The sequence below is a fragment of the Sceloporus occidentalis genome, unplaced genomic scaffold (genome assembly GCF_023333645.1).
Source record: "Sceloporus occidentalis isolate IW3139 unplaced genomic scaffold, rSceOcc1.0.p SCAF_7, whole genome shotgun sequence".
NCBI classification, from domain to species: domain Eukaryota; kingdom Metazoa; phylum Chordata; class Lepidosauria; order Squamata; family Phrynosomatidae; genus Sceloporus; species Sceloporus occidentalis.
The window spans coordinates 64,593,380-64,606,883 of NW_028316987.1; the positions used below are offsets into that span (position 1 = coordinate 64,593,380).

Sequence of the window (13,504 nt, forward strand, 5' to 3'; positions counted from 1 at the left end):
GGTAATTTAATTGATAATTGTGGCTGATATGCTGAGGTTTTAATGTTAGTAATTTGTTTAAAGATTTCTATGTACATGTTGGATTTTACCTAGTCTGTAACCCTGCTTCGATCCAATGGGAGAGGCGAGGAAATATATATAAAATTTTTATTATTTATTATTATTACCTCCATAATCCCAAGTCCTCCAGCACTTGCCTGTTCCAAAGCCCAGCACAGTATGATTCTCTTGAATCAAGATCAGAATCTTCATATTGTTCTGGGCTTTGGTAGTAAGTATGTATTATTATTACAGTGCACCCTTGTTTTATGCGGGGGATCTGTTCTGGACCCCCCTGCATATAAAAAACCCGTATGCTCGAGACCCATTGCAAGTAATGGGGCTCATGCTTGTGGCGGTGCGCAGCGGCTCGCACGCGCCATTGTTTCTTCTGGCATATGGCACCCGCGTAAGACACGGGCACACTGTATTATTATTATTTATTTGTATCACGCTCTTTTCCCAGAACTTGGACTCAAGAGTGGCTTCGCAATATTAAAAAAAATTCAATAAAAAACTGAAAAGAGGTGCATTGACAAGGAATTAATTACGATGTTAAAATAGACAGCTATTAAAAGAATAAAATACATTTTAAAAAGATAAAACTGTATAAAACATTTTAAAATGAAACAACATCCCAAGCTGGTCCTTTACAAACATTCCGTTTTAAAATCCTGTCTGAATAGGTAGGTCTTAGCCTGCTGGCAGAAAGCCAACAAGGGGAAGCCATTCTGGCCTCCCTGGGAAGGGAGTTCCAGAGTCTAGGGGGCAGCCACCGAGAAGGCCCCCTCTTGTGTCCCCACCAACCGTGTCTTCAGGGGGACCCCATTCAACACAGGCTGGATCCCTATTCCCTGATGTGCCTTATGGCTGATCAGGAGCACGTCTGTTTAGTCTGGATTAAGTTTCAACTTGTTTGCCCTTATCCAGTCCATTACTGATGGCACACACTGGTTTAGAATCAGGACAGCCTTCTTGGATTGAGTTGGAAAGGAGCAGTAGAGTTGAGTGTCATCTGCATATTGATGACACCGCACTGCAAAACTCCGGACAATCTCGTCCAGAGTATTCATGTATATGTTAAATAGCATAGGGGACAACACAGAACCCTAAGGAACTCCACAGGCCAATAGCCAGGTGGTCAAGCAGGAGTCCCCCAGCACCACCTTCTGGGTTCACCCCTCCAGAAAGGAACGGAGCCCATGTAAAACAGTACCTCCAAGTCCCATCCCAGAGAGGCAGCCCAGAAGGATACCATGGTTGATGGTACCAAAACCTGCTGAGAGGTCAAGTAGAACCAACAGAGACACACTCCCCCTGTCCAGTTCCCGCATAGGTCATCCACCAAGATGACCAAAGCTGTCTCTGTTCCATAGCCAGGTCTGAAACCAGATTGAAATGGATCTAGATAATCCGTTTCATCCATAAACCCCTGGAGCTGGGAAACCATCACACATTCCTGTACCTTGCCCAAAAATGGTAGGCTGGACACTGGTCGAAAATTATCCATTATAGTAGGATTCAGGGATGGCTTTTTTTAAAAAACAAAGGTCTCACAACTGCCTCTTTTAAGTATGCTGGGCCTTTGTCTTGTTGTAGGGAGGCACTGACTACCTCCTTCCCCCACTGAGCCAGTCCCCCGTGGCCTGTTTAATCAGCCAAGAAGGACACGGATCTAAGATACATGTGGTGGCTTTCGCCTCTCCAAGGAGCCTGTCCACATCATCAGGATGTACAAGTTGAAAAGTATCCATTAACAATGGACAGACAGGTGCCTACAGCATCCATGTCGGAGCGGATCTGAGTGACTTAATCCGCAAAGTGCAGTGCAAATTCTTCACCGCATGCAAAGTGGTTTGCATTTTTTACTTGAGGGTGAGTGCGTAAAAGACTCCTGACCACTCGGAACAGCTCTGCTGCATGGTTCCGTACAGATGCAATGCTGCTAGTAAAAATTAATTTCTTTGCTGCCCGCATTGCCATAGAGTAGGCCTTGAAATAGGCTCTAATCCGTGTTTGGTCAGATTCATTTCAAGTCTTCTGCCAACATCGCTGTAGTCTCATTCTCACTTCATCACTCTTAACTCCCTGGAGAACCAGGGGGCTGGTTTTGCTCCACTCCGTAAAAGGGGAGTCTCAGGACCAATTGTGTCCACCACCCTGGCCATTTCCTCATTCCAAAGGTCGGCCGGAGCTTCAACAGAAGCACCTTCCGAGGTGATACAAAACTCCCCAAGAGCACTCAGGAATCCATCTGGATCCATCAGCCTCCTGGGAAGACCATCTTAATTGGTCCCCCACTCCTGTAGAGATTCCAAGTCCCAGTGACTCTAAACCTTACCGGATAATGATCTGTTGAGTTCTTCCACACCAAGATCATCATCACCCCACCCCACCCAGCACAGAAAACAAGGTCCAGAGTGTGCGCCAAAATAACTTGCATTAACTGGACTGCTTCTAAGGCCAGTATGACATGAGACAGCCATTCCTCTCATCTCATCTCCTGAGCCCTCTAGCAAATACAGCAAACTGAGGAGCTCTAATGTCACAGTGAAGCAGCATCTGACAGTACAGCATGGCTTCTACATGTTCCAGAGCTCAGAGCAAAGTGAAAATTCCTTGCTCCTGTCTTAACTTCTCTTGCACACTTGTAGAATCTAGGGAAGAAAAGCAGCCAACGATGACATATAACATCTATCAAGTAAATTACGTCAAATTTTTTGGATCCCTGCTTATTTTGACATTCACTTTAGTTTGCTCAAACTGCACCCACCCAAACAGTCAGGCTTATTCACACAAACATATATGTATCTTGCTCTTGTACAGCCCACCTGCCCCAACTGCAGGCTTGCCATCTGCAGATTTGAGCCTTTGCAGCTGGCAAACCCCATTGGCTCTTATGGTAGCATGTGCATGAATGTATGCATGCACCACCATTAAGAACAAGAGAACTTGAGGTCCTGCTGTTTTTGGCATCTGCTGGGTGGGAGCAGGAGTCCGACTATGCAACTAAATGGTAAACTCTGTAAAGCAAATTTATTTAAACAATATAATTACAAAAATATAAGCCAAATCCCTCAAATATCTTGATAACACAAATATATGCAAAACTCTTTCTCGAATTGCAGCTCTCATTCTCACTTTAAAGATCTCTGCAAACGATCAGTTCAGGCCTCTGCGAGACCATTCTTTCCCTCCTCAGTTCACAAGGCTTGGATAAAAGGGACAGAGATGGAAGAGAGAGAAAGGAAAGTGGTTGTGGATTTGCTCACTGTAGGCTGTAACATCTACCAGCACTAGCTTCAGCCCCACCAAATGGCAGCACTTGACTTCACCCACTACCATCATGCAACTCCTGAACAGATTATCCTCAAGAGAACATAGTCACTGACAGGAAAATATGATTAGTGACTGTATGAATAATAACAGATTTGTATGTGTATGTGCCTTCAACTTGTCTGTTGACTTATGGTGACTCCATGAATTTCATAGGGTTTCCTTCCTCTAAGATATAGCATCTGGTATTTATTGGCAGTCTTCCATCCAAGTACTAACCAGAGCTGATTCTGCTCAGCTTCCAAGATCAAATGAGATCCGGTGCCTTTAGGGTATTTAGGCAGTGGTAGGTTTATTACCTTCTATATTCAAAAGGTGATAATAAATGGCGTTTCTTATGAACACTCATATGCAAGTGACCTGAAGACTGTAAGCATGAGGTAAGACTCAAAGCGACAAAGAAGTTAATTAAGGACAACCTCTATATTCCCAATTTATTATGATCACTCTCAATTCAAGACTCCAATAAAATACAATTCAAGGATTCAGGTGACATAACAAGCAAAAATTTCAGAATTTTCATTCCACATTTGAAACATTAAAATGCTGAATGAATCTCAACATTCTTTAGCAACAAAGTCTGCTAATTTTGATATACATTATCTTTCTTTATTAAATTGCCAATTGTGGCACAGTTTTCCTCAAACAACAGTGGAGACAAAATGTATCTCTACACTTCTGCCTCTTCATTTAAAAATATCAAGCAAAAGAACAACATATAAACAACATGTAACTGGTGTGGTTTAAGGAGCTAGCCAATTTTTCAAAAGCAAGGGGAGGGGAATCAAGTGTTAATATCAAGTCCTTATACTGTGAATTTGAATTATTTCAATTAATGTTGCATTATGGTGTAACTTACCTAGCAAAAAATGCCACCAAGTAAAGCAAATTGCTGACTACTGATAAAAGACCACAAATTGTATTTTTATTTATTTAATTTATATCCTGCCCTTCTCTTTGGACAGCAGGACTGTGGGTCTTGTATCTGAAAACCAAAATTTTATTCACAAGGTTAATGTGAATGCTTTAAAATATTCCAATCCACGGGGGCAAATGAGGAACAGTAATCTTTACAGATGCTTCCTAATTTTTGATATGACCAACTACAATTGCCACCACAAAGCTACCCAAACATGCATGAACAGATGGGTTTGAATTGCAGTGTATTCAAAGTAGATTTCTCTCAATGGCAGATATGAGTTATCACAGAGAAGCATCTGGTAGTTGTAAAGTACTATTTAAGTAACCATTAATCTGACTGTTCATGTGCAACCAGAAGAACAGTTGTTAATTGACAATATTAGGAAGACACAACATTCTACCTCTTATTTTTTTTCCAAGTGGTCACATGGAGGCTACAGAACAGCTCTCTAGGAGCAGTTTAGGGGTCAATGAGGGCAAAAAAAAAGCTAAGACTAAATCCAGATAAGGTCCTGTCAGGGGAAGACCTTCCAGTTTGGATGGAGGTTTGAAATTAGTGCTGGATAGGACTATGTTCATTATGAATGGAAAAGTGTATGGCTAGAAGTTTGTTGTGAAACCAGCACTACTTGTGTGAGAAGTACATGTAAGCTTTAACCAGCATTGGCAAATTTGCCAACTGTGTCCCTGTTTACAATCAACTATGTCCTAGCTACAACCTGACTTGACTACTTTCACAGATTTTATATATTGCTTCTCTTTAAAGACAGTTCAGCAGCTTCAGTATTAGTATGTGGCAGTTTGAGAGCTAGGCAGTCACAGCATATAATATCAATTCAGTACCAAGTAACTGCACTTGCTGTTTATGAATTTGTAGGTCTAACTTCAAGTCATTTACTGCCCTGAATATTCTAGGGCCAGACTATCGGAAGGGCTTCTTTCATTTATATCAATCTGCCTGGGTTTTAGGTTAAGTCATGGAGGACCTCACTATTAGGAATTATTTGACTGGCAGGCACAATACTGTTTTCTTGGTGCTAGACCCATCCTTGTTGTCTTACCAGAGCTATGTATGTGAATCCCATCATGTTTTAAGACAGGTCTTCAAGAGCTAGATGACCTAGTCAGATTTTAGATGAAAGGATGCCAATTTTTATTTTATGTTTTTATAGTGGTTATTTTAATGTGCTGCTTATTGTGTTATGATAGCTATTTTTAAAAAAAAATGCCTTGGAAATCAGCTTTAGAAGTTGCTTTGCCTCAAAAGGCAGTATAAAATATTTTTAACAAATAAAAATAAAACGATAAAATACTAATGACACTTTATATAGGCCATGGGTGGGCAAAGTGTGATCTGTATGCTTCATGCAACTCCCTAGAACCATTTTAATGGCCTCCCAGAGGCCCCCAAGGGTTAATTTTTTGGGAGGGAAAACAAAATCAAATTGACACCTAGGGAGTGTGAAAGGCATTTCTACTATGTTTGCTAGGCCTCCTGGACCTCCCTCGAAGTCAAAACAAGTATTTGAACATTTTTTCCAAAAGGTTTTTTGTCTGAAAATGCCCCAAAAATGCTTTTTAGGAGGACAGGAAGGCCCCCGAACATGATGGGAACAGCCTCAATGTCCCCCAGAGAACACCCGGGGGCAAAATTGTTCATTTGTTTTGCAGAAGCAGTTGCAGTGGGGGGTGCGGACTGTCATGTCCAGGAGGGTATTATAATAGGGTAGCATAAGATTTCATATACTTAAGTCTACATCATCAGATGTAAATTTAAGTATATGAAAGCTTATGCTACCTTATTGTAAGATAATGAGCCATGGGAAATCAAATCCAAGGCCTATCTCATGTAACCAAAACCCTATGGAAAACCTACATGCAGGACTAGACTGCCCTCTTAATTGTGTTTTCGAGCCCGTAGAGTATTCAGAAGCACATTCTCTTTGATACTTGAATCAATTCATAGATATCAAGATTAGCTACCAGACCGCAAGGTGCTCCCGAAAAAACCTGAGGGGTTTGTTAGACAGCAGCATTATGATTAGATATTTCTCCTATTTTTGCACAAACTTCCATATTTCTTTGTCTTCAAGTTGCTTTTAAGTTACACAATGGGACTGATATACAACAGGATGTGCTCGCATTAGTCTTGATACACATCAATTGGTCCCAATGCACATCAGGCACCAATACGCATTGAACACCTTTGCTGGTGTTTAGTTAATACATCTTCACAATTCAGTAAAGGGGCTTCTTAGCATCTCTGATATGCAGTTGGGTTTATGTAAAGTTACATAACCTAATAGGATATACAGAATTCCATCATTCATTTCCTGAAAATATGCACTGTTGTTTGAGCATATTTACTGAATTATTCTGAGCAATGTACAACCAATAAATTAGAGGTTGTTATTTCTTTATAACAATGATCCTCAAGTGCACCTTATCGTTGTGTGCCTTTGTTGTTTTTGATTTCTGATGATCCTAAATTGAACCTATCACAGGTTTTAATTGGAAAAATTTCTCTGGGGGGTGGGGGATCCCTTGGCCTTCCTCTGAGGTGGAGAGAGTGTGACTAGCTCAAGCACCCAGTCGTCTTTGGGATCATAGTCCAACAGTAAAACCATTACACCATGCTGGCTCAATATTTTAATCAGATTTAATTACAGTTACATTACAAAAAATATTTCTATAGACTTTGCAGCTACTGTTAAATGTTGTACACCAAGAAATGATCTCTGTGTAACTTAAAACACTAAATCACTGAACCATCTTGTCCAAGTCCATAGATAGCCTATTTATTGTTACTTGATAATACTGAAAAAAATTGTACAAGTTTATAAAATATCAGCTCAGACTTACAGTATGAAATGTGTAAAAGATTTTAACTTAAAAAAAAACTATGTTAGTATACTAATCTTAATGCACTGTTTGTCAGTGTCTTCAAACCGAAAGTTACAAAGGTGCTTAAACTCGGAACATGCATTTACCATGCAAATCTTGGCTTTAAAAAAAAAGTGTAATCACGTATAAACAGCATGCACAAATCAGCAGTCATTGCAATTTTCCAAAGCGTTGCTTTCCAAAAATGACTAGAAATAGTTTTTTGTGGGTTTTTCGGGCTATGTGGCCATGTTCTAGAGGAGTTTCTTCCTGACGAACATGGTCACATAGCCCGAAAAACCCACAAAAACTATGGATGCCGGCCATGAAAGCCTTCGACTTCACATGACTAGAAATACATTATTTGAATGTATGCTTACATGCGTAGTGTAATGCACAATTCTTACACAGTTAATGTATGCCCAAAGCTAGCTTTAGTAGATGTAGGTCCAAAACACACTACAGAAATAATCCAGTTTGAGACCACTTTAACTGCCCTGGCTTAATGCCAGGGAATTCTGGACACTGTAGTTTGTTGAGACATTTTGACTTCTCTGTCAGAGAGCTGTGCTGCCACAATAAACTTTGGTTTCCATGTTTCCCTAGCAATGAACCAATTATTTCTGCAGTATGTTTTGGACCTCTGTCAGGCTTAAAGCACATCTATGAAAATCAACAGGTTACTCATGATTAACTTAAATTATAGTAATTATGATGGGTCTATTTTAATTGTGGCTAAGTCAGCATGCAACTCACAGTGCATATTCAAGACAAAAAAAAGTACCACCACGAGTGTGTATATCTACAAAACTTGTTGCAAGGCAGAAGAATTTCATGACAAGAACTCAAGAACAAAATTTAACTGGATTTTGTGCCAGTTCAGTTGGAAGCCCTTTCCATCCAGTCCCCCTATTGAGTGCTGAATACTCATACACAAAGGTATATGTCTCATCCCATTATTTGAATTACAGTTCTACTAATGACTACTCCATTCAAAGCTTGCTGACAGTTTTCTAAAGGCATCTGGTTGGCCACTGTGTGTGAACACAATGCTGTACCAGACAGGCTTTTGGTGTGATCCAACACAATTCTTATCGAATTTCTATGTGCTATGAACATTTCATATGCTTGCTCTCACCAGCAGTTTCTAGAACTATATTGTCGATGGGCTAACAAAACATCAATGACCAAAAAGTTAGAATGGGGTTACAGGCTTTGAGGCAGAAAAAAAGAAAGAGAAAAAAAGAAGAAGAGAATTTTGGAACTATATGTGAAGAGCTAGAAGAGAGAAAGGAAAGCAAGTAACAGAAGGCTGGAAGAAAAACAGGGACTGGAAAACAGGATAGCAGTGCTGGACAGCTGGCCAAGACAAAGAGATAGATCAGAGTGATTCTGAAAATGGCTGATTTGCAGATATGAGAAGATAGACAAAACTGGGCAGAAAGGATTTGTTCTTGAAGGCATTGCCAGAAAAGTGAGCCTAGACAGAGAAAGGCACAAAACCTGATAGAGGGACAGAGGAAGAGGGCATGTTGAGAGAATACAGCATATGTCCAAGATCTTTGGAGAACCTCCATATCCTAGACCACTCTCCCAACTCTCCAGCCTTCAATGTCTTGTTGGCCCCTTCAAATTTATTTTTCATTCCCTGAGCTGTTCCTGGGCAATGCCTGATGGAGAAAAATGATTGCCAGATGGATCTGAGTTCTTCTCCATTCAAACAAAAAGGGACCAAAACCTAAAAATGTTTTTCATGTAAAGTAATACAACTGAATTAAAAAGCAGACAGTGATATGGGGTGGGTGGGGTATCCAACCTAAAGAAATTGTGAAACACAAGGAAGGGCAAAACATTTACCTGAAGCATCTCCAACCTTAAAGTCACTGTCATCTGAACTGTCATAATCTAGAGCTTCCAGCAGGGAAGCAGCCAAAGGCTTCACCTGCCTCCGTTTTGAGCTACGATCCACTGTGAAAAAATATGAGAAAAAGAGAGAAAAAATAGAAAGAGAGAGAGAGACATGTTTCTTTTTTTGGTTCCAATATGTTCCTGAGGAGCTCCGCTTAGCCCCCTCCCTGAAGTCATTTAAGAAAAACCTCAAGACTCATTTATTTCATCAAGCCTTCCCTCACATGTCCTGACTGTTTTGCTCCTGTATACTATGTATTGTATTTTTAGACAGTTCTATTATCTCGACTGGTCTTAACGACGGATTTTAATGATGTATAGTAGTGTATGGTTTTATATGAGGGATTTTTGTTGTTAATTTTGATTTTTAATCTGTGATCTGTATTGTATTATATCTGTAATCTGTAATGTATTGTATTTTTATTCTGTTTTGTAAACCGCCATGATCATAGGAACGGCGGTATATAAATAAAATTTCAATCAAATCAATCAATCAATGTTAAGATGCAATGGGGAGGGGGCGAATCACAGAATTTTTCAAAGGAGAAGTTTCACCACCATAACGATCACTTTATTTTCTGTATGCAAAGGAATCTTGCAGCACCTTTGAGACTAAGGTCCTGAATACAGGCCAAAATAAAGCTGCTTCAGGTCACTTTGGAGGTATGCTCTTTAAATGATGCATGCGTCCCAAGAGGCCGGAAGCTGCACCGAAGCCACGCTCCAGTCCTAAGGATTGGAGCGTAGCTTTGACACAGCTTCCAGCCTCTTAAGATGCATGCGTCGTTTAAACAGCATACCTCCAAAGTGACCTGAAGTAGCTTTATTTTGGCCTGTCTGTTCAGGCCCTAACTGAAAGACAAGTTGGTAGCATGAGCTTTTGTAGACTTAAGTATGTTCCTTCAGATACATTTGTAGGCTCAAGTCTACAAAAGCTCATGTGGGGTGTAGTGGTTTGACTATAAAATATATATTGGCTGAACGATCATTATAAATCCTCTTAAAATTACACATGGTTGCACTACAACTCTGGAGACCAGGGTTGGATTCCCAGCTTGGCCATGAAACCCACTAGAATCATAGAATCGTAGAGTTGGCAGAGACCACAAGGGCCATCCAGTCCAACTATCTTGGGCGAGTCACACTCTCTCAGCCTCAGAGGATGGCAATGGCAGACACCCTCTGAACAGGTGTTAGCAAGGGATATGATTGCCTTAGGGTTGGTATAAGTCCGAAACGACTTGAAAGTACAGTCACCCCCTCCATTTTCACGGACTTGAGATCTGCGGTTTTGATTATTCACGGAAGGGCAACCTCCATTAAAGTTAATGGTGCCGCGCCCATGATACCCACGCATGGGAGCATGCATCCATTCAACCCTATGGGGCTTGAATATATGTGAATTTCTAAATTCACCGGGGGGGGGGGGGGTCCCCAGAATGGACCGCCCATTAATTTGGAGGGAGGACTGTACACAGCAACAAGAAGACTCAATGCAAGCCACAGGATTTAAACCAATTAAGAATGATGAGCAAGGTGTCCTCTTCCAAGCCAGTGAGATCTAAAAGTCTGAGCGTTGGACTACAACTGTGGAGACCAGGGTTCAGGTCCCAGCTTGGCCATGGAAACTCAATGTTGAAACTGGGGCAAGCTGCACTCTCTCAGCCTCAGAGGAACAGCTCAGATGTATTTGCAGACTCAAGTCTATCAAAAGCTCATGCTGCCCCAATTTCTATTTGTCAGTTCACCTTCAAAAGTGCTGCGAGATCCCTTCTCTTATCGGGTTTTCCAGACTAACATGGCTATGTCTTTGGATTTGGCCATGTCCTCTGGGAAAAACCTTCTTCAGCCAATAAAGACCAGGTTGACAGCAGTTACCCAGAAGTCCTTCTCATCTGCTGCTCCCAAATTATGGAACGGCCTGTCGGAGGAGATCTGAAATATTACCAATCTTGACAGCTTTAAAATTGTAAGCCTGAGGTTAAGGAACCATCTAATTAAAATAATAATAATTGTAAGCTGCTCTGAGAGCCTTTAGGGCTGAAGGGCAGGGTATAAATACCGTAAATAAATAAATATTATTATTATTATCGCTTGTGTTTGTGTGCAATAGGGCTGCAAAAAAAAAAGGCTCCCTTCCATGGGATGGTTGAGAGGACGCCTCCAGGTCCCAACCGGAAAGGAGGACCGGGGCCCACAAAAATGTAGGATAATAGAGGACAAAATGTAGGATGTGACCAAAACTGAAACAGCTAATATATATATTCAGGGACATACTAAAACTAATGACAGTACTTGGCCATAGGGAAATCATACTTTTCTATAGGATCACTGGGGAATACAGTACTTGCCCATAGGGAACCATTGGGGAATACTTGCCCATAGGGAACCATTGGGGAATACTTGCCCATAGGGAACCATTGGGGAATACCTGCCCATAGGGAACCATTGGGGAATACCTGCCCATAGGGAACCATTGGAGAATACCTGCCCATAGGGAACCATTGGGGAATACTTGCCCATAGGGAACCATTGGGGAATACCTGCCCATAGGGAACCATTGGGGAATACCTGCCCATAGGGAACCATTGGGGAATACCTGCCCATAGGGAACCATTGGGGAATACTTGCCCATAGGGAACCATTGGGGAATACCTGCCCATAGGGAACCATTGGGGAATACCTGCCCATAGGGAACCATTGGGGAATACTTGCCCATAGGGAACCATTGGGGAATACCTGCCCATAGGGAACCATTGGGGAATACCTGCCCATAGGGAACCATTGGGGAATACTTGCCCATAGGGAACCATTGGGGAATACCTGCCCATAGGGAACCATTGGGGAATACTTGCCCATAGGGAACCATTGGGGAATACTTGCCCATAGGGAACCATTGGGGAATACTTGCCCATAGGGAACCATTGGGGAATACTTGCCCATAGGGAACCATTGGGGAATACCTGCCCATAGGGAACCATTGGGGAATACCTGCCCATAGGGAACCATTGGAGAATACCTGCCCATAGGGAACCATTGGGGAATACTTGCCCATAGGGAACCATTGGGGAATACCTGCCCATAGGGAACCATTGGGGAATACCTGCCCATAGGGAACCATTGGGGAATACCTGCCCATAGGGAACCATTGGGGAATACTTGCCCATAGGGAACCATTGGGGAATACCTGCCCATAGGGAACCATTGGGGAATACCTGCCCATAGGGAACCATTGGGGAATACTTGCCCATAGGGAACCATTGGGGAATACCTGCCCATAGGGAACCATTGGGGAATACCTGCCCATAGGGAACCATTGGGGAATACTTGCCCATAGGGAACCATTGGGGAATACCTGCCCATAGGGAACCATTGGGGAATACTTGCCCATAGGGAACCATTGGGGAATACTTGCCCATAGGGAACCATTGGGGAATACCTGCCCATAGGGAACCATTGGGGAATACTTGCCCATAGGGAACCATTGGGGAATACCTGCCCATAGGGAACCATTGGGGAATACCTGCCCATAGGGAACCATTGGGGAATACTTGCCCATAGGGAACCATTGGGGAATACCTGCCCATAGGGAACCATTGGGGAATACCTGCCCATAGGGAACCATTGGGGAATACCTGCCCATAGGGAACCATTGGGGAATACTTGCCCATAGGGAACCATTGGGGAATACTTGCCCATAGGGAACCATTGGGGAATACTTGCCCATAGGGAACCATTGGGGAATACCTGCCCATAGGGAATGGGCAAGCATTTGCCCAATGGTTCTCTATGGGGCAAGTATGGCTTCCCCATGGGCAAGTACTGCCCTTTGTTTTAGTACGTTTAGTACGTTCCCGTCCCTCAGGGGCTCCTCCGCCGGACTTACTCACTGGAGCCGAGCAGCCGCTGCCGGGCATACGGGAAGCGGCCAAGCCCTCAGGCCAAGAGAGGCTGCGGCGTCCCTGCAGGCCAGCTCCGTCGCCCAGACAATAGGCGAAGCGCCGCCCCGGATGCACTTCCCTAGCCTCCTCCTCCTTTCACTCCCAAAACCCAGAAACAGGAACCGCGCCGCCTCAGGAACTTCCGGTGGGCTCGGACGCATGCGCCCTGGGCAGACCTGAAGGCTTTCTTTTGCCAGCACTCGGATCGTGAAGGGTGCTTTGCTCTTCAGAAGCAGCCCAAAACACACAGTGGTCCCCAAACTGTGATTTTGGACTTCAGCTCCCAGAGTCCCAGGCTATTGGACGACATAGCTGAGACTTCTGGGAAATGAAGTCCAAAATCTCTTAAAGGGCACGATTTGGGGAACCGCTGCTGTAGAGAAATAACACCCCGCATTACCACACTAAACTACACTCATAACACTGCTATACCTCTCTTAACTGCTCTGACTGCCTCCTGTTGCATTCTGGGATTT

General features: G+C 42.8%; 1 protein-coding gene across 11 annotated transcripts in view; it reads right to left on the reverse strand.

Annotated features, from left to right (window-relative positions):
- PHF14 (PHD finger protein 14) overlaps positions 1-13,137 on the reverse strand; it is a 168,550-nt gene extending 155,413 nt beyond the window's left edge. For 4 of the 11 annotated variants that reach the window (XM_089533159.1, XM_089533157.1, XM_089533160.1 and 1 more), the window contains exons 1-2: positions 12,974-13,134; positions 9,037-9,147 (exon numbers count right to left, since the gene is read on the reverse strand). In XM_089533159.1, coding sequence (XP_089389285.1) covers positions 9,037-9,147; positions 12,974-13,004 — 142 coding nt within the window. In that variant the 5' untranslated portion in view covers positions 13,005-13,134. Of the gene's footprint in view, positions 1-9,036; positions 9,148-10,835; positions 10,910-12,973 lie in introns of those variants that run through there. The other 7 variants (XM_089533156.1, XM_089533154.1, XM_089533158.1 and 4 more) reach the window with 5 other exon arrangements.
- Between the last annotated feature and the right edge of the window lie 367 nt (positions 13,138-13,504).